The sequence below is a fragment of the Canis lupus genome, chromosome 4, assembly GCF_048164855.1.
Source record: "Canis lupus baileyi chromosome 4, mCanLup2.hap1, whole genome shotgun sequence".
In the NCBI taxonomy this organism is placed as follows: Eukaryota; Metazoa; Chordata; class Mammalia; order Carnivora; family Canidae; genus Canis; species Canis lupus.
This window is the reverse complement of record NC_132841.1, coordinates 59,802,102-59,829,923: the sequence shown is the minus strand read 5'-3', so window position 1 is coordinate 59,829,923 and position 27,822 is coordinate 59,802,102. Positions and strand designations below refer to the sequence as shown.

The window sequence follows — 27,822 nt, the reverse complement described above, 5'->3', positions numbered from 1 at the left end:
ATTCAAGACCTTTCTTTCCTAATACAGCTGCTTAGTACTATAAATTTCCCTCTAAGCACTACTTTGGTGGCATCTCACAAATTTTAATATGGTATGTTTTCATTTTCATTTTGTTCAAAGTACTTTCTGATTTATTCTTTGACCCATACGTTATTTAAAAGTACATTATTTGCTTTCTAAATATCTGGGATTTTCCAGATATCTCTCTCTCTCTTTTTTTTTTTTTTTAAGATACTCCCTTTTATTGATTTCTGATTTAATTCCATTATAGTCAGAACTCTGCAGTTTATAAAACTTGAATCCTCTTGAATTTATTGAAACCTATTTTATGGCCCAGAATGTGGTGTGTCCTGATAAATGTTCTGTGTGCCCTGAAAAAGAATGTTATCTTCTGCTGTTGAGTAGTGTGTTCTATGTATGTCAAGTTAGGTCATGTTGATTGATAGTGGTCAGCTCTTTTATATCCTGACTGATTTTCTGTCTGTTTCTTCCGTCAGTTATTGAGAGAAGGCATCCACCTATCACTATTAATAAGTTTTATCTTTTTTTTCATTTTTATTAGTTTTTTTGTCATGTATTTATTTTGACTCTGTTAAGTACCTAAACATTTAGGATTGTTATGTCTTTTTTTTTTTTTATTTTAATTTTGCTTATTTGAGAGAGAGCACAAGCAGAGGGAGGGGCATAGGGAGAGGGAGAAGCAGACTCAACTCTTCATGGGAAGGGAGCCCAATAGGCAGGACCCTAAGATCATGACCTGAGCCAAAGGCAGATGCTTAACCAACTGAGCTACCCATGCGTTTCAGGATTGTTATGTCTTCATGATGAATCGACTCCTCCATCATCATGAGATGACCACTTTTTTTATCTGGCAGTATTGCCTGCTATCTCATTTACTTTGGTAATGAGCTTTCTTTTGATTATTGTTATTAGGAAGTTGTATCTTTTTCCAGCGTTTTACTTTTCCAGCTTATCTTTGTATTTATTTTTTTTTTTGTAGGCAGTAATACAGTTTAGATCTAAAAGCAAGACCTATCTGACAATCTCTTTTTTAATTGTGGTATTTAGGCCATATATATTTAATGTATAAACACATAGTTAGGTTTAAATCTGTCATTTTACTCTTTGTTTTCTCTTTGTCCTGTTTTATTTTACTTTCTTTGGAATTGAATGTTTCTTATGAATCCATATTATTAATAACTCCCTTCTTGGCTTTTTAGCTTTTAACTTTGTTTTAGTTATTGTGGTTTTTTGGGGGTTTATAGTGTACATCCTTAACTTGCAATAGATTATCTTCTAAAACCTGTGGATAAACAGTATATTTTTAGATGAGAAAGTTGTCATATCTTGAACAGGAACAGCCACTGCATTCTCATTCATGGAGAAATTACATGTTTCTCCTGAGCCTTTGCTTTCCTGGAAATTATTATTGTTCTTTCATGATTTAATAAGTGTCAGCCAGACTTTTCCAGAAGGCTTTTATAAATAATACTTAAGAATGAAACATCAGCCTGGAACACTGACATTTTTTTTTTCTAAAGCTATTTCTATAAGCTGCTATTTAGGAGTCTTTCCAAGTTCATGGTAATTTATTGATAGAACTGACCTAACTTAAGTTTTTACTCTGCTTTCTGGTGGTGTTCAGAATGAATATTCTATATGGAGCCACAGTGAACAAAGATAGAGATGTTTTATATCCTAGCAATAATTTCTCACAAACCTATAGAATCTTGTACAGTTTAAGTGACATGGTTCCTAATTTCTTACCTTGTTTGCTCTTCAGGATACATCCATGAAATAGGAAGGGCAGATGATTTTACAGAGGAGGAAACCCAGGGCCCAAGAGCTAAAGTGACATACCTCCAGGTCATCTAGTGTGTCTGTGGTAGAGTTGGAACTCAAAGCCCAATCTCTTTCCTCAGTGCCACACCATTTCACCCTCATCCTTGACTTGCTGCTGCTATTACCATCACCTTTTCCCTAGGCATTCTGGCAGGGATAGCCTACTAGTAGCTTGGTGTTTCCCTAAGAGAGGCTTTTGCTTTTTGGCCAGGCTAGGGAAGGTGGGATTAATATCTGATAAAGCATTCATAAGTGACAGAACAAATCTGAGACGGAAATGTTTTCTTTGCAGCATTAATCAAGAAATGGAGCATGGCTAATTTCTGTTTGTAGCTGAAATGTAATAACCTGTTGTAATCATTACGTTCAAAGAGAAGTCATTGGAGGGAATGAGAGCCACTAGCTGAATATATTCATATGCAAATAAATTATTGAGGTCTATTGGAATTCCCTTTTTTTTTTTTTTAAAGTGGCCATGATCTATTTTTATCTCTCTGAACCCTAAGTCCTTGGTTTTCAAGTAGTGGAGTATGTGGAAGGAATCTTGGACCAAGAAGCAAAGACTTCAGGTTCTAGGTCTACGTGTGCCCTTGATTCACTGTAAAATTTGAGCCAAAGTGTTTAACCACTTTGAATCGCAATAATTATATCTACTTGATAGCATTGCTGAGAGTGCTAAATGAGATACTGGTAAAGCCTTTAGCACTGTGTGGTCCTTGGTTTAATTAGTAGTGGTTGTTGCTATCTTTATTCTTCCTATACCTATCTGTGTAACCTTGAGCAGCTGTCTTCTCTCATTTGAACTCAATTTCTCTATTTCTGAAAAGTGAATTAACTGTATCTTAGTACCTTTCCAATTCTGACCTTTTGAGATGTCATGAATGGACGATTCTTCTGCAAGCTGGCATCCTCCTGGCATTGTTGGGGTTATAATGGTCATCAGGATCTGAGAGGGGTTATACTGTGGTGTTGATTCTGACTTGCTTTTTTCCTTACAGACCACTACATACACCCGCCGGGGCCATGGGACGTGCACCAGCCCGGGTTGCTCCTTTACATATGTTACCAGGCACAAACCACCTAAGTGCCCTACCTGTGGTAACTTCCTAGGAGGGAAGTGGATCCCAAAGGTAAGGTCCATTGGCCATTGCTGCTTTCGAAGCCCCACAAAGTAGGCTCCCTGTTCCCCTTTAGAACAGAGGACTTAAATATTTGTTTTTATTTTTTGACTATACAAGTTAGTTTTATTGTAGACTGTTTAAAAACGAGAATAAAATATTACCTATAATGTTATACCATCCAGAGAAAAGCAATTATTGTCATTTTGGTGTATTTTCTTCCAGTCTTTCTTTCTTTGAATTTACAAGTTCTGTAGCTTGCCCTTTTTTTTTTAACTTAACGTAATTAAATACTCTTCAAGACCATTATCTTTAATTGCTCTATAACTTCTGTGAATGACTACACCATTTTGATTTACTCATTTCCTGTTAGGGTTAAATTTTTAATAATCTACCCTCTACACTGTTTAGTTTTATTTAGATACATAATTCACATCTGTTCACTTTTTAGCTGAGTCCTTTCAGTATCCTATAGTTCCTATTAAAAGCAAAGGTCCTTAACCTGATATTTAGGTCTTTCATTATTAACTTTCCAAATGTATACCTCTGTCTCTGTTTCTAAGTAAATGATGCTTGATAAATAAATGAGTACCAGAGCTACGCCCTGTAAAATTCAGTTCAACATGTTGTTACTTATTTTATGCTTTGCACTGATTATATAAATCATACATACTTGCCACATTTTTTGTTTAAGACTAAATTATTAGGGTCAAAAGAACTAGAGTAGTCAAGGTTGGATTATAAAGCAGATGATCTTGAAAGATCAGTAGAATTTAGGTAGGTAGAAAAAAAGAGGGCATTGTTTTTGTGAAAATAACTTAGACTAGGTTTGTGTTTGTTAGGTGTCTAACTCAGCATGGTCCAGACTTAGCTGTGTGGAGAAAACTTATATAGTGGCATATCTATTAAGTTCCTCAGAGGCAGTTTCCATAGAACATCTCTGTAAAATACTAGGGTGGTGACTTTTTTTCCCCTCTGGCTGTGTGTTGGGAGTTTAAAGCATCACTAATTCCAGGAGACAGAATAGGTTCATAATTAAGAATACACCCCTGGGGAAGCCTGGCTGGCTCAGTTGGGAGAGTATGAGACTCTTGATCTTGGGGTCATGAGTTCGAGCCCCATGTGTGGAGATTACATACATACAGACATAAACAAACATGAAAGAAAAAAAGAAAATGTATTTGGTGTCTGCACCAGGTTCCTGGCACTGAGTTCCTAAAACCCTAGAAATTTCAAGTGATAAAAAGAGAGGGGAGCATCTTTGGGGGGAGGGGGGGGAAGCTTTTGGAGTCAGCTTTCCTCAGTTTAAACTTCAGCCTCCCAAGGATGTTAGCTGTGAAACCTTGGACAAGTCACTTTATGTCTATTTATTTGGTTTATCTTTCATTTGTAAATGGAAATTAATAGTTGTGCCTGCTTCATGAGGATTGACAGAAGGATCAAATGAGATTATCTCTCTAAAGTGGATGGCATATTCCTAGTATAGAAATCCTTCAGTAGAGGGGTCACTGCTGTGACTATTGGCACCAATGTAATTGTCTCTATTATTGCTTTTCACACTATCTCTTCAAGGGCAGGAAGGACCTAGTGGCAGTGTGTTTGAGGAGATTTTGTTGAGTTTCTTGTGCTCACCATCTCTGTTGTGCTGCTGTACAACACTTGGTTTCCTCCTACCCTAATTATTTTCCCCAACCTCATCTGCAGTAGAGAGATTGACTAGGATAGTCGGGATTCTCCTTGGCCCTTCTTCACAGGTGCTCAGCAGGTCTGTCAGATGACCTTATTTCTTGTGCTTTTGTATGGAAGGGTTCTAACTGATCCTGTGGCTGTGTCTCCTTCAGGTTCTGTTTTTACTTTGACTTTTTTGTTTATGTCTTTTTTTCCCCCTTTGACTGAAATAACTTTTGAGCCATGGTTCTGAGATCAAACTCATGATGTGAAACCAGTTTTTTTCTTAGCTACTTGTCCCTCATCTTGACGTGTTAAGCCAGATTTTTTTCTCCAAAGGTTTTTTAAAAATTACTGGTAGGAGGGCAGCCCGGGTGGCTCAGCAGTTTAGCGCCGCCTTCAGTCCAGGGCCTGATCCTGGAGACCTGGGATCGAGTCCCACATCGGGCTCCCTACATGGAGTCTGCTTCTCCCTCTCCCTGTGTCTCTGCCTCTCCCTCTCTCTCTCTCTCTCTCTCTCTCTCTATCTCTGTGTGTCTCATGAATAAACAAAATCTTAAAAAAGAAAATTACTGGTAGGAGCACCTGGGTGGCCCGCAATGGGCTCCCTGCTCAGTGGGGAACCTGCTTCTCTCTCCCTTTTCCCCTCCTCCTCTGCTCCTGTTCTTGTCTCTCCCTTCCTCTCTCTCAGATAAATAAAATCTTGAAAAAAAACAAAAAAGAATTACCCTGTAAAGAGTAGATGCCCTACTTACTAAATCTCATAGGATCAGAATAGGTGAGTGTAAGAAGAAAAAGTGTAACATTTAGCATTAGTGCACTTAGAATTTTAGAGATAGGGACGCCTGGGTGGCTCAGCAGTTGAACATCTACCTTCGGCCCAGGGCATGATCCTGGAGTCCCGGGATCGAGTCCCACATCAGGCTCCCTGCATGGAGCCTGCTTCTCCCTCTGCCTGTGTCTCTGCCTCTCCTTCTGTGTCTCTCATAAATAAATAAAATCTTAAAAAAAAAAAAAAAAAAAAAAAAGAATTTTAGAGATAAAAGTAACTTTGGTTATCAGATAGTTCAAGTCCAGATCTCTAGCTGAGGAAAAATAGATTCAAGAGAAGTGACTTGTTAAGGTCACATAGCTAATTATGTCAGTGCTTTTCCACTAAATCACACTTCTCAGGCATTGCTGTGCTGTTTAGCTGCAGAATCTTAAGATTTCTTGTCTGATTTTTGAAGCAGCAAGTATAAATAGTTTCTAAAAGCTCCAAATGTGTTCATGCCCGTCAGGAAATGACTCACCTTTTCTTGCATTGTTCCAGAGTTCATACTGGCTAAAATTAACCCAAGAAACGTTCGGCACAGTTCCCAATGAATTGGATGGAACAAAAGATGGCATATAAAGTTCTTTAGCTCAAGGCCTTACTCCTTTAGCTCTCTAATAATGGTAATTGAGGTCTCTGTAAGCGGGCAACTGGTAGCATTTACCTTCCATCTTGAAAGAAAGTGACATCTAAAAAGGGTAGGTTGAGTTAAGGAAATGTTAGCTCACTAGCTAATTTTTTTGCTGTGATTTCTTAAATTATTCAGTCTCCCTGCAAAGGATTTTTATCTAAAATAGCCTCCTTAGTGGGCCGTGCTTTGCTCAGAGATTTCTTTACAGGGATTTAGTTTAACTTGTCTCCTGTTTTTCTGATGACTTTTCCCTTCTCCAGTGGTCAGTAGGCTCTGTGCGGTTTACTGGGAATTTTTCTCTGTATTACTTATTCTCATGGATTATTATTGTGTGTTAGAATCTGAGAATGCTTTCCTGGAGGTTGGTTTTTTTTTAAGATTTTATTTATTTATTCATGAGAGACCCAGAAATAGAGAGGCAGAGACACAGGCAGAGGGAGAAGCAGGCTCCATGCAGGGACCCCGATGTGGGACTCGATCCCAGGACTCCAGGATCATGTCCTGAGCTGAAGGCAGATGCTCAACCGCTGAGCTACTCAGGCGTCCCTTTACTGGAGATTTCTTAAAGGTCATCCTTATTTGTTCTTAACTAGAAGCACTGTCCTGCCCAGGTGGCTTTGGAAATATAAGGGGTTTTGGTAGTCAGTGACTGGGTGAGAATAGGGACATTTAATTTCAGTAGCCACAGATCTTAATCTAATGCAGTGTCAGGGGAATCCTGCACCACAAGTTGGGCCACCCAAAAGGCTATTGCACTGTTGTTGATGAACTCTGAGAGCCTGTCTCCTATTTCATGGTGGCAGAATGGGGGGTTCTAATGACGTTTGTCTTGTGTGACATAAGTAGTTAGAGGTGAAGCACCACCTAGGTAGAACTCAGCTTTTATGTTTTATACCTCCTTGTTTATAGTGCCTTTTGCTATTCACATGGAATTTAAAAACCTTTCTGAGACGTATTCTTGAGACAACTACAGACTTTTAAAAAATTTTCTATATATATGTATTTAAATATATGTGTATGTGTACAGGTATATGTATAAATAATAGTATATTTCCACAGCAGAGCTGATGGAATGAAAGCTACCATACCAAGGAATTTTTTAAAATAGGTTGTTCTGAAATAGCAGCTGGTATTTTTAGTGAGTTTGAATATTTTCTAGCAAGTAATTAATATGTATGGATTAATTTGACCAAGGGAGAAGTTTGTGGTATGTGTGTAAGTTAGCCTTAAGACTCACCTGAAAAGAATCTGGAACGAAAAATAGAAGTTTTCCCAAAAGAATTGGAGGCTTTGAGTCTCCCTATGTGAGAGTTGACTACATTGGGATTAACTGAATCTCATAAAGGGACCACCAAGATGACAATTTAGGATTTCTAGACCCAGTATGGCAACATGTCAGCTTCTTTCTAGATGTGGAGAAGCAGGCTTTGAACAAAGATCAGGCTCAAAATATCAGCATTTATTTGCTGGAAACTTAAAGAGAAATTTTTTAAAAATATTTTCTTTCTTTATTCATGAGAGACAGAGAGAGAAGCAGAGACACAGGCAGAGGGAGAAGCAGGCTCCATGCAGGGAGCCTGATGTGGGACTTGATCCCGGGACTCCAGGATCATGTCCTGCGCGGAAGGCAGGTGCTAAACCACTGAGCCACCCAGGGATTCCCACTTAAAGAGAAATTTGATGAGAAATTTGTTAGGGGAAGAACAGCTTTATCCTATCCTGCGTGTTGAATACTGTAGTAGAAGGGACCTGTAGTCAGGAGACTTAGATTCAGGCCAGTTTTGTACTTGGCCCTTACATTAGCCTGTTGCTCTCTCTTGGTCTTCATCTCTTAATCTGTTGTCCATACATAGCTGTGAGGATCGAATGAGAGAATATTTGTGATGTGTTGTTCACTGTAAAATGGTGTGTGCATACAAGCAGTCTTATTTTTTCTAGGAAAAGCCATCCAAAGTCAAAGTGGAATTGGCTCCTGGTATCTCCTCCAAAGGTTCGGTGGTTAAAAGAAATCATCAGCCTGTCAACACTGAGCAAAATTCCCCAAAGGAAAATGCCTCCAAACTGACTCTGGAGAACTCAGAAGCTGTAAGCCAGCTCCTAAGTGTAGCTCCTCCAAGAGAAGTGGGTGAGGAGAATGAGTGGGAGGAAGTGATCATCTCAGATGCCCATGTTTTGGTCAAGGAAGCTCCTCGGAATCGTGGTACAACAGCCATGAAGACGTCGGTGGTCAAGAGTGGTGTGCAGCCTGAGGTCTCTCTGGGGACAACCGAGAACGATAGTCCTGGACCAGACTTACCACCACCAGCTGAGAGGACTAGCACTTCCAGTCCTCTCCCTGCTCCTAAGAAGCCTACAGGGTAAACTAATATGTTCATATATTATAGGACTGTATTTAGAATGGCAGGTTGGGAAATGAGCCATGTTTTGTCCTATGTCCTTACAGCATTCTTGAGAGACAGGAGACCCCAAATAATGGTTCTTATTTTAGAGATAAAGAAACCAAGGCCTAGAACCATGGGATGATTTGCCTTTCCTCTTACACTCTGCTGTCTGTGCATTGCTATTACATTCCTGTACATCTCTTTTTGTCATTTTCCCTAAAACAATTATTAGAGTCCATTTGGTACACGCTGAGGGTGGTGTTACAAACTAGCATCGTGGTTACTAGATTTGGAAAGAAAAGCTTTATTAAGTCATCTTACAGAATGACTCTTGTCCTGGTGGTCAGAGAATTCAATTGTAGTTGTGATCAGTCTCTTGATTTTTTTTTTTTTTTTTTAAGATTTTATTTATTTACTCATGAGAGACCCAGAGAGAGAGGCAGAGACACAGGCAGAGGGAGAAGCAGGTTCCATGCAGGGAGCCCAATGTGAGACTCGATCCTAGGACTCCAGGATCACGCCCTGGGCTGAAGACAGGTGCTAAACCGCTGAGCCACCCAAGATCCCCTTGATTTCTGTTTGACCTTGGACATTGTCCCTTCATATCCATTCTCTCCTCTGAAAAATCTTGAGTTGGGTATTGAACAAATCTAATCTTAAATGGCTGACCTTACAGACTTACAATCTTACAGAAAAGATTATGTGTAAAGCTTGCACAGCCCAGTACCTTGCAGATAGGAGGAGGCCCATAAATGTGGACTATTTTTCCTCCTACTTCCCTCCTTAAAGGCCTGACTGGATTTTTCATGTGGCCCTTTCTCAGCGTCCGTTGTGGTCTTATGACTAATGGCCCTTATTTGTTTATATCAGTGGTTCTCAACAGGGAACACTTGTGCCCCCAGGAGACATTGAGGCAATGTTTAGGGACCTTTTGAGATTGTGACAACTGTGGGGGAGGAGGTGCTGCAGGTATCTAGTTGACAGAGGCCAGATGTGCTTCTAAACATCCTAAAGTGCACAGGACAGGCCTTTGGGAACAGAATTATCTAGGCCAAAATGTCAGTAGTGCCAAGACTTAGAAATTCTGGTGTATATTATTTGATTTAAAATGTTTTGTTGAATAGGAAATAAATTCACATGGTTCAAACTCAAAGGATATAAACTGAAACAAATCTGTATTCTAGCCTGTCCTTCACTCATCCATTTCCATTTTTCTGACACAGTCAATATTCTACCTTCCTGGGCAGTCCGGGTAATTGCTCAGCAATTTAGCACCACCTTCAGCCCAGGGCGTGATCCTGGAGACCCGGGATCGAGTCTCACTTTGGGCTCCCTGCAGGGAGCCTGCTTCTCCTTCTGCTTGTGTCTCTGCCTCTCTCTCTCTCTGTTTCTCTCATGAATAAATAAACAAAATCTTAAAAAAAATATTCCACCTTTCTGCTTTCTAGACATAATTTTACACACATACATGTATACGTATGTGGAGATGTGTATTTGTAGGTATAACTTTTTCCTACCTTTTTTACACAAATGGTAGCATAACTTACATACTTCTACGTCTTTCCTGTTTTTATTTAATGTATACTTTGGGATGGTTCTGAATCTTTAGAGAATGAAGCCATGCAGTTCAGACCTTTTGTTTTGGGTAACTGAGTCACTTGGCAAATGTGTATTGAGGCCTTCTGTCATGTAGACTCTGCTACAAAGAAAGCTGCAAAGAAAACATGGATTTTGTTCTGCGGGGTCTTTTAGCTGCCCTCTTGTGGGAGACTGATATACTTGAAATACTAATTTGAGGCAGGTCAGGTCGTATAGCTATGATAACTATTGGTATTCTACATTGTGGGCACTATTTTGTGCTTTTTTAATCTTCATAATGATCCCGTGAAATGTATGGCTAAAGCCCGACGGTTTACTATACTATTCCTCTACTAAAATGCTATTTGGATATTGTACTTTCGTTTTCTTTCCCTTGGTTTGAAATTTTTAGATTTGCCTTCTTGTTTTTTTCAGAGTTGAGCTGCTCACTCCCGGGGCCAGAGCCCCAGAGCTTAAAGGCAAAGCTCGGGGCAAGCCCTCATTACTGGCTGCAGCAAGACCCATGAGAGCAATTCTCCCAGCCCCATCTAACGTGGGCCGAGGCAGCAGCATGGGACTGCCCAGGGCCAGGCAGCCCTTCCCCTTGAGTGGTAAGGGCTAGGACAAACCTGGGAGTGGGGGACTGTCCAATGGGAAAGGGACAGGAATGTGAATTGTTGAGGATGGAGACTCAGTGCACTTAAGTCACCAGTTTGGTTCCTGATTGTCTCAGATAAAACCCCCTCTGTGAGGACTTGTGGCCTGAAGCCAAGCACGCTGAAGCAGCTGGGCCAGCCGCTCCAACAGCCATCTAACACCAGTGAGGTGAAGGTAAGATCTACTACTGTCCAGAGGTGGGCCTTTTTGCGGGTCTACTGCTCTGAGAACAGGGCTTCTATTTAGTGTATCAAAGCTATAAGCAAAAAGCCTGTTCTTATATTGGTAGACCTCTGAAATGAAGCTGAGCATGAGTGAGTCACTCATTTTTAGTTAATTTTTTTTTCTTGTTATAAAATGAATGCATGTTTTTAAACTTTGGCTTTCGAAATAATTTTGAGGGGTGCTTGGATGGCTCAGTCAGTTAAACATCCCACTCTTGATTTTGGCTCAGGTCATGATCTCAGGGTCCTGGGATAGCCCTTTGGTGGGCTTCCTGCTCAGTAGGGTGCCTGGTTCTCCGTCTCTGCCCCTCCCCCCCACTTTTTTCTCTCTCTTTCATTCTCTCAAATAAATAAAACCTTAAAAAATAATAATTTTGAAACTTAGGAAACGAGTTAGTAGCATAAAGATTGTACAAAGAGCAGCCATGTACTTTTTACCTGTAGTCATTTTCTCTTATCGTCCATTTTGTCGTTTGTTATCACTTTGTCATTTGTGCTCCAATGTACTTCTAAAATACATGTAATTTAAGGGGAGGTTACATGGCCTATTGCTTCTTAATATTTCAGTGTGTATTTCATAAGAATCAGGATATTCTGTTGCTGAAACATTGATACAATACTTCAGTCTGTCATTTGCATTCCCATTTCATCAGTTTTACCCAGTTATGTTTTTTATAGCATTTTCCCACTTTAGTACAGGATTCAGTCTAGGACTAGATATTGCATTTAGTTATATTGTTCCTTTAGCCTCTTTTGAAACAAATGAATGCATGGCTATTGTAGAAAATACAGAAAATTTAGGTTAAGGCAGAAAGAAAATAAATCCCATGAAATCCTGCTGCCCAGAACTACTGTTGGCATTCTGTGCCCATTCTGAGCATCCTGAGTCCTTTCCTATATTTGTGTTTTTTAAAGATTTTATTTAAGAGAGAGAGTCAGAGCATGAACAGGGCGGGGAGAGGGAGAAGCGGGCTCCTTGCTCAGCGGGATGAGGGACTCAATCCCAGGACCCTGGAATCGTGACCCAAACCAAAGACAGACACTTAACCAACTGAGCCACTCAGGCACCCCTTGTGTGTGTATTTTGTATTGTATGTTTTATTTATTTGTGTTTTAATAGAAATTTTTAAAACCAAAAAACAGCTCTTACTCTGCATTCTAGTTTATAGCCAGTATAATTCATTCAACTTTAATGATAGAGTTTTTAGAGGTTTCCCAGGTGCCAAAAATTCAGTGTTCTAGCACACTTACTCTTAGATTTTTATTTCTTAGTTCTTTTTCCATTTGTGACTAGAATAATTATCAAAATTCCCTAAATCAGCATTTTTTACTAGACCTCTTTTTTTTTTTTAGATCATGACCCTCAGTAGTATATTTCACATCACAGCCCAGTAAACTTATCCATATTCCTACATATGTAAGAAGTATAAGGAAGTTATGCCTTGATTATAGCCAGTCATTTTGGTATTTTCCATTTTTGTAGAATGCTGGCTTTAACTCATTAAATTAATTTCATGACCCCTCAAGTGGATTGTGACCTGTAGTTCAAAAACCCTGTTAGACCAAATTGGAATAGGAAAATCAGGCTGGCCTTTTCCCTTGCTGTGTGCTCTACCAGGCAATGTAGAGCAGATTTCCCTTGTTCCAGATTTGCCCCAAGAAGAACATCAAGTGGCTTTTACTTTGAAGTCTGATCTATTTGTTACCCAGAGGTGGTGTCAGCACTGGGACTGTATGGGATTTCTAGGTGTAGAGGCTGGTGATCTAGTCAGCTTTCCACTGCTTTGTAGATTTCCAGCCCTGAGATTCCCTTTACTTCTGTAAACTCTCAGTCTTCTCTGTAAATAGTTTCCTTTTGACTGACAACATTGGGTTGTTAAAAGCCATAGTCCTTTTGCTAGTCCTTTTTTTTTTTTTTAAAGATTTTTTATTTATTTATTTATTTTATTTTTATTTATAAATAAAAATAAACTCGATCCCAGGTCCTCAGGATCACACCCTGGGCTGAAGGTGGTGCTAAACCACTGCGCCACCAGGGCTGCCCTCCTTTGCTAGTCTTAAGCCAGTTAAGTTACGTGAGATTTTATATTTAGTAAACAATCTTTCCGATGTTTTTTTGTGCCAACATTATTCAACCACATATTTACATGTATAACTATTATGAGCTTTTCTCACTTGGTAGTGGTTATAAATCTGACTCACAATATTTCTAATATACTGTGTTAGACGCTGCACAGAAGAGTGTGGCAACCCTGGACTTGGAAGTGATACTCAACCTGTGGTGGGCTGGTGATGCTGACTAGCACCTTAGAGGGTTCTCATGGTGCATAGCTCCACTCATCCCTGGGAAACTATTTCCTCAAGCTGTTTCAGGACACAGCACCTCAGCAGTTTGAGGTTTTATATAAAAACACTAAATCACTTGTTCTGATCCACAGCTACCAAATGGCCCAGCCAGTAGGACGTCTCAGGTGAAAGTTGTAGAGGTCAAGCCTGATATGTTTCCTCCATACAAGTACAGTTGCACTGTAACACTGGTAAGTGCAGCCACAGGTGATGGTGAGTTGACATGGAGGTGGTTTTGGTTTTCGGGCAGAGGGTGAGTAGAAGTGTGAGGGAGGTGGGGAGTGGTAGTTGGGAGTGAGAGTAGGGTCAGGGACAGATCATTGGTTCTGAAGATTCTATTACTAAAAAATGATAGTTGCTGGGTAAATCAGCTATATTTTTCCCAGATGAGATCTACAGAGTGTAGGCCAACTGAGCCATGGAAGGTTCTTGGAGAGTAATTGGAGATGAGAATCCAGTCCAGCTTTAGCATTCAGCAATCTTTGGAACTTTCAGCCTCAAAAGTGTTTTCCACAGATAAGCTTGAGAAAGTTATATTTTTCCTCCTTAAAACAGTGTCACATTCGGTACTGATGTATCAAAGGATTTGAGAAGTACTTTGGTAAAGCAACTTTGTTTCACTTGGCATTTCTTACCAAGGTTTTCCCTCCCTACCCACCTTTTATTTTTGTGTGACTCTGGGGCATTCTTCAGCAAGGTAAGCCACATGGAGCAGTGGGTTAAACACTCGAAGGACTTAGTCCTAAAGTGGTTCTGGCTCTGTTGGTTGCCAGCATGCCATGTGACCTTGGCCAAGGCTCTTTGCTTCTCTGGTCCTCAGTTTTCACCATCTGTAAAATGCTGCATTGTTTTAGATATCATATTGGGGGGGGGGGTGGTTTTGTTTTGTTTGCTCTTAATATCCTCTAATTTTGTTGGTCCTTTAGGTATCAGGTAGGCGGTTCTCTGAGTTGAGTAAGATACACAGGTTTTGAGAGAGCAGCTGGATTTTTGAAAATTCTTATCTGATGAAGGCAGACAGATGGAGAACCATTCATTCATTCAAAAAATATTTCCTGAGCACCTACTCTGGCCAGGCCCTGTGCTGATGCTTCCACAGTAGCAAGACAGCACAGAATGGTGGATTAGTGCATAGTCTGCGCTGATCCTTAAGAATATCTCCTTTAGGGATGCCTGGGTGGCTCAGCCGTTGAGCACCTGCCCCTGGCTTAGGGCGTGATCCGCGTCTCAGGATCGAGTCCCACATCAGGCTCCCTGCCTGGAGCCTGCTTCTCCATCTGCCTACATCTCTGTCTTTCCCTCTCTGTCTTTCATTAATCAATAAATAAAATCTTTAAAAAAAAAAAAAAAAAAGAATATCTCCTTTACCCTGGATGTCTGCTCAGGTTTCTTTTTCCCAGAGACCTAATTACTACCTTCTCCATGCCATCTGTACTTTTACTTCCCTGTCCCTTGGCTACAGGAGGCTACTAGGGTTACCATCCGGGGCAACTTTCAGGACCTTTCTTTTTGGTTGATTAGATAGCTGTTTGTCATAGAAGCCTAGATCCCTGAGATTTGAGCTTAGGTTGTACAAAGGTCACGATTGTCTTCAGGCAGGGTGCACACTCTTTAGTTCACCACAGTGACCAGCCTGCTGTTAGAACAGGCGTACTTCACTCTGCCAATGGCCTTGAATACCTGACTCTTAAGAGTCCACTCATCACTTGTTTCTTTCACAAATGGAGGAGAAGGACTTGCCAAAATTACGCAGGCTGCATTAAGTCGAAAGGGGGTAACTTTCAACTTAATACAGGAAAAGGATCTTGCTTCAAGGCCCTTTGGAAGTTAGTCCACATCGGCTTTTGCAGTTGTCACTCTCTTTGATTGACTGATAGCTGGTCATCCTGGTTTTGATTCTGCTCAGGTGTCACTTTTGTAAAATTGAATATTGTTTTTTGTTGTTGTTGTTGTTGTTTTTTTTTTTTTTAGGATTTGGGCCTGGCTACTTCAAGAGGCCGGGGAAAATGCAAGAATCCCTCTTGTAACTATGTCTACACCAACAGACATAAGCCGAGGATTTGTCCCAGCTGCGGTTTTAACCTTGCCAAAGACCGGACTGAAAAAACCACCAAGGCTCTCGTGAGTTCTTTCCCTGGACACACTCCCTAGCCCTGTGTTGAGCTCTTAGTGCACCTGTTTTAGTAGAAGTAAGATGATTTCTTAGTACGTGATGATAGTTAGAACACCAGAATTAGAACCAGTTAAGTTCTGAGCCTAGCCACCTTCTCTCCAGATTTGCTTATCTTTATTGTTAAGTTTGGTTTAGGTTGCCTAGGTACCCTAATCTCTGAGAACTTTCTAGCCCAGTGGACCAAGAGTTCATTCTCCAAAGAGAATGGAATACAGGCTGTAAGGAGGGTTCTGAAGAAGAGAGGGATAGAAGGGTTACATTCTTTAGCTCAGAGACTATTTTGGGAATTGGAGAAGGCTGACCCAAAGACTTTGTAGATTAGATCACTGCTTCTCAGGTTCCTTGCAGAGCTTGTGGCTTAACACAGAGCTTTACTTCTAGCAGTCTTGGCAAATCTCTCTGAAGTTGGACCAAGCTGTTTGTGGATAGTAAAACACATTCCACTTGGCTCCTTAGGGCTGGTGTTTTATTTATCAGAACCAGGAAAAATGGGTGTTTTCAGAGGTCCTGTGACTTTCATGAACTGAACAGAAAAATGTAGCACCTGAGACAGCAGATAGAATGAGTAGGATGGGGGTGAGAAGACAGTCTTCCCCATCTGCCTTGGAGCAACACAGGATGGCATCCAGACCAGGTCAGGTTCCAAGGTGGAGCCTGGCCACTCCACATCTAAGCTGGACTTTGCACGGTGGGCAGGATTTGGATGGAAGGGGAGGGCATGCCATACTCCGGGTTAAGCAAGGTTAAAAGTAAAGAGCTAGAGAGGGTGGTCCAGTCACCTAAAAGAGAAGGATATTTAGGGAGGAGTATGGAAAATAAGGCTCAGAAGGCATGTTGGGGTCATATTGTGGAAGATCCTTAGTGCTAGACCAGGCAATTTGGTTTTTAGGCAATAGGGTCACATTGAATGTCCTTGAGCCAGAGTGAGGCCCAGATGTTATGTCAGGAGAGAGACTTCTGGGGGTTTGGGAGTGGACAGGACTACTGAGGTGGTGAGGAACTATTTCAAGCTGTTTTCAATACATGTGGAGGGGTGGGGCAGGGGGAACTCCTGACTGATGAATCTCATCCCCCTGGTCCTGGCTTTGTTTCCATGCTCAAGGTGGTGGTCTGAGGTTGTCCTTGTGAGAAAGTGAAGTGGAGGTAAAGTATGTGGGCACTGATGGCCTAGTAGAAGAAACACAGGGACCAGGAATTGAGAGACCTGGCCCTGAGCTGGATGCCTTCCCTCTTCAGAGTTTTAGTTTCTCCATTGACAAAAAAGGCAGGCAAGGTAGATTCCGTCTGGATATTTTATTCTCAGGGCCATCAGACCCAGAGAAGACTCAGAATTGAGCCTTAAGGAGTCTGTAGACCCTGAGGCGCCTGGGTGGCACAGTTGGGCATCAGACTCTTGGTTTCAGTGCAGGTCTTGATCTCATGGTCGTGGAATTGGGCTCTGCGCTGAGCACGGAATCTGCTTGAGATTCTCTGTCCCTCTCCCACTTGTGCTCATGCAAGCACACCCTCTTTCTCAAATAGGTAAATCTTTAAAAAAAAAAAAAGTGTAAATCCCTGAAATAGCATGTAAAATAGATCCATAGCTTCCATTAGATTTCTCTTGCTCCATTGGCTGTCCCTTGCTGGCAATGAGCTTCCTGGATCTTCCATGCTCTAATGTGGTACTCTTCACTTAAGGTTGACCACATTGTGTCTTGACTTCCTCTTAGCTCCTTGTGACATCATAATCTCTTTTACGGCAGGTATATCTATTTTCCCAGACCTTCTTCTTCTTCTTCTTTTTTTTTTTTAATTCATGAGAGACACAGAGAGGCAGAGACATGGGCAAAGGGAGAAGCAGGCTACCTGCAGGGTAGCCGATGCGGGACTCAATCCCAGGACCCCAGGATCACACCCTGAGCCACCCAGGCATCCCTTCATTGTACCTTCTGACCCTGGAATGTGCATACTCAATGTGTGGATCAGTGATTATAGAATGGAATTGAGTTCTGTATAAGTAGAGGCTCTGAACATTCCTTTCTCCTATTTGATTGTAGCTGTTGATGTGGTATGCAGAATGGAAATGAATGATGGTCCCTAGATCTGGGGTAATGAGATGACCTACCTTTCCAGGTCAGATGGGAATGGTCAGGACTTCTGGCCATTTGATTTCAAATCCTACTTTATGAGATTTGTATCTATATTCTTGTCTTCGGCTAATAGCTGCCTACCCGCAGGACATTTATTTTCTGACATTCTGTCTCTTTTCAGCTTACTAAATTTTAGAGAAATAAAATGTAAGTCCTGTTTTTCATAAACTAAAACACTGGTCAGAGACCCCGGATCCTTTGTCATGCTCTTTGGAGTCCCCTGGTGGCCATACATTTTCCTGTGCATGGCCCATGCTGTAATTGGAGGCTGTAATTAAGACTTTGGACAGGAATGATATTCATCCCTTTCCATCTTGGATCTGTGACTCCGAGCAAAGGGATACAGTATTCCTGCCAACTCTTCTTCCAGTCCATGGTTCACATAGTCATGACTGGGAACACACTATCTTCCGGGGCAACTCCTCGTGTCAACTCTCTGCAGCCATTCATTCTTTCTTTCAGCAAGCATACATTGAATGCCTACTATAGGTCAGGCATTTGGAGATACAGAGATAAATAGGAGGTGGTCCCTTCTCTTGAGTTTACAGTCTAGTGTGGGAATAAAGATAGGTAGCCAAACTTATAATGAGGTAAGAGTTCTTGTAGGTGTGCAGAGTTAATAGAAAGTTCCTTCTTGTTATTAAGCAATTAATTTCTGCAAAGCAACATGTAATATGTCCAGCAGGTATGAATTAGCATTTTTGTGTGCTCTTATGCTGGTATCGAGAATGTGTAAACAAGCACGGAAAAGATGCTTATACTCACCAAAGATGAGGGAATAGTCTCACCAACTGTGAGTCAGTGAATTCTGCAGTAAAAGAATGGATGCTGGGAGTATCCGGGAGGGAGTGATTCCTACTGCATTTGTACAAGGGATTAGGGAGGAACCTCCATTAAAAAGGACCTATTTTTATGAGCATTTCAGAACCTTGTTCCTGAAAGCCTCTGACTAGTGTTTAAAATAGTTCCCTTGTACCTGCAAGATAAAGGTGTTAGAGAAATACTTGAAGCAATGCAGCTACTTATTTACATATTGAAACTGTTGTTCGTAGAGCTTTCCTTGTTTCCCCGGTACTATCCCAAGTACTATACTTGCAATATTTTATTTACTCTGTACAACTATAGGAGATAACTAGTATTTCATCCTTCATTTCATAGGTAAGGAAATTGAGGCTCAGAAAGATTTAAGTATATTGCTTTGGGTCACACAGGTGTAGCTCTTAGGTGGCATGTCCAGAAGTGAGACCTGGGTGTGTTCTTTTCCAAACCCTATCCCTGGTGAATGGAAGCTGACTCTTAGAACTGTTACTAAGCAGTGTGTGTCATCCTCTTGTTTCACTGAGAGAGAACCAGCGCCAGAGAGAGAAAGCACCTGCTTTGAGTCACAAAGCAAATTACTAACTGAGCTGGTTTGAAGCCTTGGTTTCCTCCCCTCCACCATGGCCAGGCCCGTCCCTCTGTTACCTGTAGCCTCTCTGATTGAGTCTCGGTGCTGGCTGATCGTTCAGTCTGCTCTTTTCCCAGGAGGTCAGCTCCCCCCTCCCAGATGTGCTGAGTGCCACAGAGCCGCTGAGCCTGGCCCAAAGGGAGATCCAGCGCCAGTCCACGCTGCAGCTGCTGCGCAAAGTCCTGCAGATTCCTGAGAACGAGTCAGAGCTGGCCGAGGTCTTCGCCCTGATTCACGAACTCAACAGCTCTAGACTCATTCTGTCCAACGTGAGTGAGGAGACAGTCACCATCGAGCAAACGTCTTGGTCGAATTATTATGAGTCTCCGTCCACGCAGTGCCTACTCTGTAGCAGCCCATTATTCAAAGGGGGACAAAAGTAAGCACCCCTTTCAGAATTACCCTGTCTGTAGTGCCCGGTCTTCCTCGGCCCATATTGTACCTTATTTCAGACAGCTGTAAAACTATAGCCTTTGAAGGTGTTATTCTCTGCTTCTCTTAAGTTTCCTTTGCTTTTGAATTGCTAAAGTAAAATAATAGTAATTATCTATTATTTCTATTGGAAAATGCCTGAAAGTTACTGTCACCAAGTTAGGATTTTATTTACATCTGGACTATCCAGCACAAAGCTTGGATTTGGGAGTTCAAGGGGATTGGTTAAATTGGGTAATAAATCCAGAGTTACGTTAACTTTAGGGGTGATTTCACAGACCTTGTTCCAACAGAGTGGGAATACCCGCCTAGAAAACCCTGGAACACAAGCCCCACTCAGCACCTTCATTTGCCTACCTCATTAGAGTCTTGAGAATTTTGCCATTGATCCCTGAGCCCAGGAACTGCATCATGTTGATTTCCCTTCTGTTCTTCTGTTGGTGATGTTTTGGTACTAGCTCCCTGGCTGGGCCGCAGGAGTGCTGGCTGCTGACAGCCAGCCGGCTGCAGGTGGTGACTGCCCAGGTGAAGGTGTGTCTGAATCCTCATTGTCTGGCCCTGCACAGTTTCATGGACATCTATACAGGTGGGTGTCAGCCTTTCTTCCTCAAAGGTCCCAAAGCAGGCTTGGGAACAGCCTCTGTGGGTCACACCTCTGCTCCTTTGAGCACTGGACCTTCTCTCAGATGGGGCTTCTGAGGGAGAGGGAATTTTTCCTCCTGGGTATCTCAGCCCCAGTAGATGATATTTATTTCTCAAGTGTTAGGACTCTTAATCTGGGATCTTTAAACAAAGTTCATTCCTAAATAACATCTCCATTGTGGAAAAAATGGGACATGCTGACAATCTAAAAAAGAAACTAAAATCACTAGTAATTGTGCTGCTATGAGATAAACACTTAACATTATGCTCTTTAATCTTTCAGATGTGTTATTTTCATCTATAGAGAATATAAGGAAGTATGAGATTAATGGGTTTATAGTTTTTGTTTCAACAAAAGTGGGATTGTGCTATTCATCATTTTGGAATATTCTTTTTAAGTTTAGCGGTGACATGCATAGGCATCTTCCTATGCCAGCAAGTAGAGAAATCCATGACCATTTTTAAGGGCTGTGTGGGACTCCATTTTAGAATTCTCACTCATGGTGTGTAGGCCTTAATTATTTCCTTTGGATAAGTGCTCCAAATGGAATTGCTATGTGTTCACCCATTCCCCCTATACATTCATCAGTGTCAAACATCTATGGAACATTCACCATGTACCAACACTGTCAGAATTTGGATCTTGAATTTTACATGTAGAATTGAGCGCTGAAGATGAAAGAATATTTTTCTATTTGTCTTCAGAACCTTATGGTGCCTTATTTTGAATTCATGCTCTTAATTAATGTCTTGTGTTGCTCTATTTAGTTTGTACTATTTTATGCTCTTGCCAGCAGTTAATGAGAGCACCATTTCCCTTCAGTCTGTCTAGTGCAGTAGTACACAGGATTATGTTTTTTAAATTTTAGCTTTACTTTTAAATTTACATACAGTGAAGTTTACTTCGTCGTTTGACAGTTGCGTGAGTTCTGACAAATGCACCTAGATGTGTAACTGCCAACGCCATAAGTAGATAGAAGAGTTGTATTGCCCAGAACCCTCCTGTACTGTGCTTTTGATAATCATACCTACCCCTCCCCCTGAGCCCTCCCCCTGAGCCTCTAGCAACCAGTTGATAATGTTCTTCATTCCTATAGCTCCATCTTTTCTGAATGGCATTTATCATAATATGTAGCATTTTTTAAAAATGATTTTTAAAAATGACAAAATTTTTAAGTATAGTTAATATACAACGTAAGTAGCATTTTAAGTGAATCTGGCTTCTTTGATTAAACATCATGCCTTTGAAAGTCATCCATGTTGGGGCCACTTGAGTGGCTTACTCAGTTGAGTGTCTCTTAGTTTCAGCCCAAGTCATGATCTCAGGGTCCTGGAATCGAGCCCCCACATCAGGTTCCACATTCAGAATAGAGTCTTCTGGAATTCTCTGCTACTCTACATGTTCATGCACACTCTCAAAAAGAGAGCCATCTATATTATATTGTTTAAATGTATCAATAGTTCCTTCTTCATTGTTGAGTAGTTTTCCACAGTGTGGAATACCACAATTTGTTTATCTGTTCACTTGTTGAAAGACATCTATGTTGTTACCAGATTTTGACACTTAACCAATATAGCTGCTATAAACATTCACATACCAGCTTTTGTGAACACAAATTTTCATTTCTCTTGGGTGAATACCAAGGAGTCAAATTGCTGAGCTATATGCTAAGTGTAGGTTTAATTTTTTTAAAGGAATTGCCGAACTATTTACCTAAATGTTTGTACCATTTTGCATTACCCCAACAGTTAGTGAGAGTTCTGGTTTGCTCCATTTGTGAGCACTTGGTATTGTCCATTTTTTGGTTCTTGTTTTTAAGCCACTCTGATAGTTGTGTGAAGTGGAATCTCACTATGGTTCTGATTTGTATTTCCTCAATGACTAATGAAATTGAGCATCATTTCATGGTTTTATTAGCCATCCATGTGTCTCCTTTGGTGAAGTATCTATTCCATCTTTGGCCTGTTGAATTGGATTGTTTTCTTACTATCAAATTTTGAAAATTCTTTTTTTTTTTTTTGGAGAATTCTTTATATATCCTGGATCCATAAGTCTTTTGTCAGATAAGTGATTTACAAATGTTGTCTTATGGTCTCTGGCTTGACTTCTCATTCTCTTAATGGAATTTTCCACAGGACAGTTCTTAGTCATAACAAAGACCACTTCATCAAGTGTTTCTTTTAGGGATTATGCTTTTAATGATCTAAGGTCTCTCTGTGTAGGTAAAGATTATCATAAATATTTTTTTCTATGTTTTCTTCTGGTGGTTTTATTATTTTGTAGTTTGTGTTTAGGTCTGTAATTCATTTTGAGTTAATTGTTAGTGGGAGACCCAGATTGAGTTCTTTATTTTCTTCTTTTGCATGTGGACATACAGTTGTACCACCGTTTGTTGAAAGGTAGTCTTTTCTGCATTGAGTGAGTTTCATGTTTTTTAAAAAATGAGTTTCTTATGGAATGTAGTTGGGTCATTTTTTTCCACTTTTTTTTATTGTGTTATGATTTATATAGTGTTAAACTCATTTTAAGTGTACAATTCAGTGACTCGTAAATTAACAGAGTTGGTCAGCCATCTCTGGATTGCTTTGGCTCCTTTGTTGAAAAACAGTTGATCATATATGTGTGGGTCTATTTCTATGGTCTGTTCTGTTCTTTTGGTTCATGTTGTCTATTCTTTTGCCAATACCACACTGGTCTTTATCACTACGGCCATGTAGTAGATCTTAGAATCAGTGTGGGACCTCCAGCCTTCTTACTGAATTGTTGTTTCCTGAATTATTTTGGCTATTTTAGTTCCTTTGCATTTCTGTATAAATCTTAAAATCGGCTTCTCAGTATCTGCAGAATCCTGTTAGAATTTTAATTGGGATTACGTTGAATCCGTTGATCAATTTGTGAAAACTTGACATGCTTAAAAATATTGAGTCTTCTAATCCCTAAAAACTTATCCCTTTCCATTTTATTAGAGTTTCTTTTATTTCTTCCATTAGTGTTTTGTAGTTTTCAGCATGTAGATCCTCTACATGTTTTGTTTTATTTAAGTTACTGTGTTCAATGCTAAATGATGTGGTTCAGTTTCTAACTGTTCAGTATCAGTGTAGAAACACAGTGGGTTTTGTCTATTGAATTTTTATCTGGTGATCATGCTAAACTCACTTAGCAGCTTTAGGAACTTTTTGTAGATCAATATTTTTTGAAATTTGCCATATTGATGGGTAAAACCTGGGGTATCATATCTTAATTTGTTGCATTTCTTTGATTACAAGGAGGATTATATGGGGTTTTTTTGTTTTTTGTTTTTTTTAATTTCTTTGAATTTTGTAAATATTTCCATTCATTGGAATATTTTGTTGACTGAGTTCTTTCCCATTTTATCAATCATCTTTTAACTTGTTTGTGGGTTTTTTTTTTTTTTTTTTTTTTGGACACAAAGTGTTTTTGTCTTTTGGGGATTTTATTTGCTTTTTGTTTTTGTTTTAATTTTTATGTAATCAGATTTGATCTTCTTTATGGTTTCAGCATTTGGTATCATTCCCAGAAAGGCTTTCCCCACTCCTCCATACTCTTCTTTCATGGTTGCACATTCCAGAACCTGATTTTGTGCAAATTTGTGCATTGTACTTTGTGCAAAAAAAATTTGTATTTATAAAATCATCCTCTTTTATTTGTCTTAAATTGACTGCATATAAATCCCTCTGAGTCTTTTATCTTGGGATTTGTTTGGTTAGGGGTGATTTTGTAGCTTTTTTATATCTCCTACACATCTCTGGGCTTGGAGTGTGCTCCTGGCCTTTACCCACAGTGCAGTCATTAAGAAATAGAGGAAGAGTGGGCCCTGGTGGTCGTGAGGGCTAAGGTGGCCCATAGAGAGGATTTTTGTTCTTGTTTTTTAAATTTCTCTACAGATTTCATGGCTGGCTTTTTTCATTTAACAGTGTATTATGGACAACTCCATGTCAGAGCAATTAGGTCTATGTTATTTTTATTATTTTATTTAAAGATTTTATTTGTTCATGAAAGACACAGAGTTGGGCAGAAACATAGGCAGAGGGAGAAGTAGGCTTCCTACAGGAAGCGCGATGTGGGACTGGATCCCAGCACTTTGGGATTATGCCCTGAGCCAAAGGCAGATGCTCAACCATTGAGCCACCCAGGCGTCCCTATTCTTTTTTAACGAGGCATAATTTTCTGTTTTAGGAATGTATCATAATTAATGTAACTGTTCCCCTATTACTGGGTATTTAGTTTATTTCTAATTTTTTGCCATTGTGGATGTTTTACAGTGAGTTTCTCTGTTGCCTCTTTTTAACTTTGCAGGTCTCTTTAATGTGGGGAACAAGCTACTAGTGAGCTTGGACTTGCTTTTTGCAATCCGGAACCAGATCAAGCTGGGAGAGGACCCCAGGGTGTCCATCAGTGCTGTTCTGAAGTCGGTGCAGGAACAGACAGGTACAGGTTGGCTTCCTCCCTTTCCCGTACTAGTCCTGAGTTCCCTGGGAACTTTTAGTGATGGGCTTTGGTTGAATCACCTTAGAGAAGAGTCTAATAGTTTGAAAAGGAGACATTCTTGGCTTCCCTGGTACACTCCTCCTTTTGAATTTTACAAATACCCAAAGTGTGAGTCTTTCCATCCATCCAGAGACCCTGAGCACAAAAGTAAGCTGACTCTATGATCAAAGGATCATAAGTAGAGTTGGCCTTGCTGCATGTTATATTGAGACCTGAAGGTGGAGACCACCCTCCTTAATATTAGAAATTGTTTTTCTACTTGCTTTCCTTCTTTTGATACTTTTCCCTCCTAACCCTGTAGACTTCAGTTCCCTTGCACCTTGCCTGCTATGAGCTCAGATGGAGTAGGGCAAAGGTTCTAGGGTCAGACAGCCATGTGTTTGAGTCTTGGCTCTGCCACTTAGTGGCAGTATGATTTTTGAGCCAATTATTCTCTGTGCCTCAATTTCTCCGATTATAAATTGAGAATGAGAATAGCTTGTTTTGTAAAGGTGTGAGGTAAGTGAAATAACGTATCTGAAGCTGTCAGCACAGTCTGGTGCCTGATAGGTGTTAGTGCAAGACAATTATATAACTGACTGGAATTGCCCTTAGGGGTTGCCACCCAAGCCCTTGAAGGCCAGGGTGTTTGACCCTTGGGGTGGTTGGTGCTCTTGAGTGTCCTTAGAGGAGCACTCTTGAAGAGTCGCTATTCTTGCTGGCCTGGCCCCTCGCTCATCCCCAGTGACCTAGGGGTCTTTTTTGTGACCTTCTCAGAGCTCTTGCTCTCCTTGCAGAAAAGACTCTGACTTCAGACGAGCTGAGCCAGCTGCAGGAGCTGCTATGCAATGGCTACTGGGCTTTCGAGTGCCTCACTGTCCGAGACTATAATGACATGATCTGTGGCATCTGTGGTGTTGCCCCCAAAGTGGAAATGGCCCAGAGGAATGAAGAAAACGTGTTGGCACTGAAGAGTGTGGAAGTAAGTGCCTCCTGGCCACCTTTAGAACTGTCTTCACACTCACTCGGCAGCCACCTTCCTACATGCTGTCCCAGGAGCAGATGGCTCTAGTCCTGCCTGGGGGAGGCGAATGGCTTTTTCATCTAAGGAAGGCTGGATGGAAATAGAGGCATTTGTTACTTTCCAACGAATTATTAAACATGAACCAGGTGCATTTTTTAGATGCTTGTACATGCCAGTAAGAAACCCTTAAAGTTTCTGTGTTCATGGGGCTCAAATTCTGATTTGGGGAGACAGGAAACAAACATTATTAATAATTGTATATATTATATTAATGTCTATTGTATAAACAGTATGTAGTAATTAAAAGTAGCATAGTAATAGTAAAGGAGGTAAGGAGAAGAGAATAGTGTGGTAAAGAGGGGGATTCCTGTTTTCTAGAGGGTAATCAAGGAGGCCCTCTCTGATACGGTGGCATTTGAGGAGAAATTTGAAGTCCAAGTAGCTTTCAGGGGAGGAATATTCTAGGCAGAGAAAGAAGTGAAACAGTCTGAGTTGGGCTTGCTGTGCATGGTTGAGGAACAGCAAGGAGGCCATGTGGCTGGAGCACGTGACTGGCAGAGAAAACAGTAGGACGTGTGAGGTTCAAGAGACTGCGGGAAGCCAGACTCTCCATGGGGGCATGTGGGCCACTGTGAGGACTTAGACCGAGTGAGATGGAGAACTGTGGATAGATTTTGATCTGTGACTTGGTTCTTAACTAAAAAATGCTCACATAAAGATAATACCAGATTTATATGGTTTCATACATTAATTCTAACAGTTACCCGAGAAATATGATTCTAATCATAGATGACAAAAGCAGATATATTTCCCCACCTCATTGTATAAGGCTAGATAACCTTGAAAATAAAGCCAGACTTTTAATATAAGAAAACAAATTGGAGCTGCTTGTATTCATGAATATAGATGCCACAGTGCTGAATAGGATAATAGCCGATCATATCTAACAGTGAAGGAAGTAACCCATCATGACAGGCTTATCCAAGGAAAGCAGCATTGTTTCAACATGAGAAAATATACAAATATAATTTGCTTTTGTACAGTTTATTTTTATTTTTTAAAGATTTTATTTATTCATGAGAGACACAGAGAGAGAGAGAGAGAGAGAGAGGCAAAGACACAGGCAGAGGGAGAAGCAGGCTCCATGCAGGGAACCTGACTCGATCCGGGGTCTCCAGGAGTATACCCTGGGCTGAAGGCGGTGCTAAACCACTGAGCCACCTGGGCTGCCCTGCTCTTGTACAGTTTATTTTTTTTTTTTTTTTTTTTTTTTTTTTTCTTGTACAGTTTAAAAGAAAAAAACCCATATGATTATTTCAGTAGATGTAAAAAAGGCTTTCGTTCTCATTCAACACCATCTATGATAAAACTTACTAAACTGAGGGATCCCTGGGTGGCGCAGCGGTTTGGCGCCTGCCTTTGGCCCAGGGCGCGATCCTGGAGACCCGGGATCGGGTCCCACGTCGGGCTCCCGGTGCATGGAGCCTGCTTCTCCCTCTGCCTGTGTCTCTGCCTCTCTCTCTCTCTCTCTGTGACTATCATGAATAAATAAAATCTTTAAAAAAAAAAAAAACTTACTAAACTGAGAATAATAGAAATCTTTCTTGACCTGGTACATGGTGTTTTTTAAAAAATTGCATAGATTGCTGAACTTTCTCCCATGATCATGCTCAGGAGGTCTGGTCTGCCTGCATAGGGATGGAGTACCTGTGAGTGTGCTAGTAGTAGCAGGTGTGAGGGATGGGGGTGAGTTTTCCATCCCAGAAGGAGCACTGCAACATGAAGTGTCTGTTTAGGCACTGGACCTGCAGCTCACCTGTTCACCACCAGGGGTGCTGTGAGCCCTCTAGAGAAAAGCTTGGATGCGTTTTGGCATAGCCAGCTGAGGCTCTTAGAGATTTAATGTATATTCCTCCTTTTCTTCCCAATTAAAAAAAAAAGTCTATATCTTGTTCACATATCCCATTTGAAGGATGCTGGTGCATAACAAGACATATGAAAGTAAGTATAATGCTTTCTGGAGTCTTCTAAGTGTTCTTCATAGATAAAATGAACTATAAAAAATTTTGCTTTTTTATGTTATCTCACCAAGAGTCTATTTTCAAACTCTTTTGGATGTGCTTGTCAAATGGCAATCTAATGGCAGTGTTAATAGTGACACAGCTAGGATTCATTGAGCATATTACTACATATGCCAGTTCTTTTTTTTTTATATATAATTTATTTT

The 27,822-nt window shown here is 40.7% G+C and overlaps 1 protein-coding gene across 3 annotated transcripts in view; it reads left to right on the top strand.

Annotated features, from left to right (window-relative positions):
- HMGXB3 (HMG-box containing 3) overlaps positions 1-27,822 on the top strand; it is a 47,194-nt gene that overhangs the window by 11,488 nt on the left and 7,884 nt on the right. For 2 of the 3 annotated variants that reach the window (XM_072824547.1, XM_072824549.1), the window contains exons 6-15: positions 2,841-2,972; positions 8,012-8,430; positions 10,468-10,643; positions 10,766-10,863; positions 13,352-13,450; positions 15,231-15,380; positions 19,086-19,387; positions 19,899-20,026; positions 24,401-24,532; positions 25,369-25,553. In XM_072824547.1, coding sequence (XP_072680648.1) covers positions 2,841-2,972; positions 8,012-8,430; positions 10,468-10,643; positions 10,766-10,863; positions 13,352-13,450; positions 15,231-15,380; positions 19,086-19,387; positions 19,899-20,026; positions 24,401-24,532; positions 25,369-25,553 — 1,821 coding nt within the window. The remainder of the gene's footprint in view (positions 1-2,840; positions 2,973-8,011; positions 8,431-10,467; positions 10,644-10,765; positions 10,864-13,351; positions 13,451-15,230; positions 15,381-19,085; positions 19,388-19,898; positions 20,027-24,400; positions 24,533-25,368; positions 25,554-27,822) is intronic. The other variant, XM_072824548.1, reaches the window with a different exon arrangement.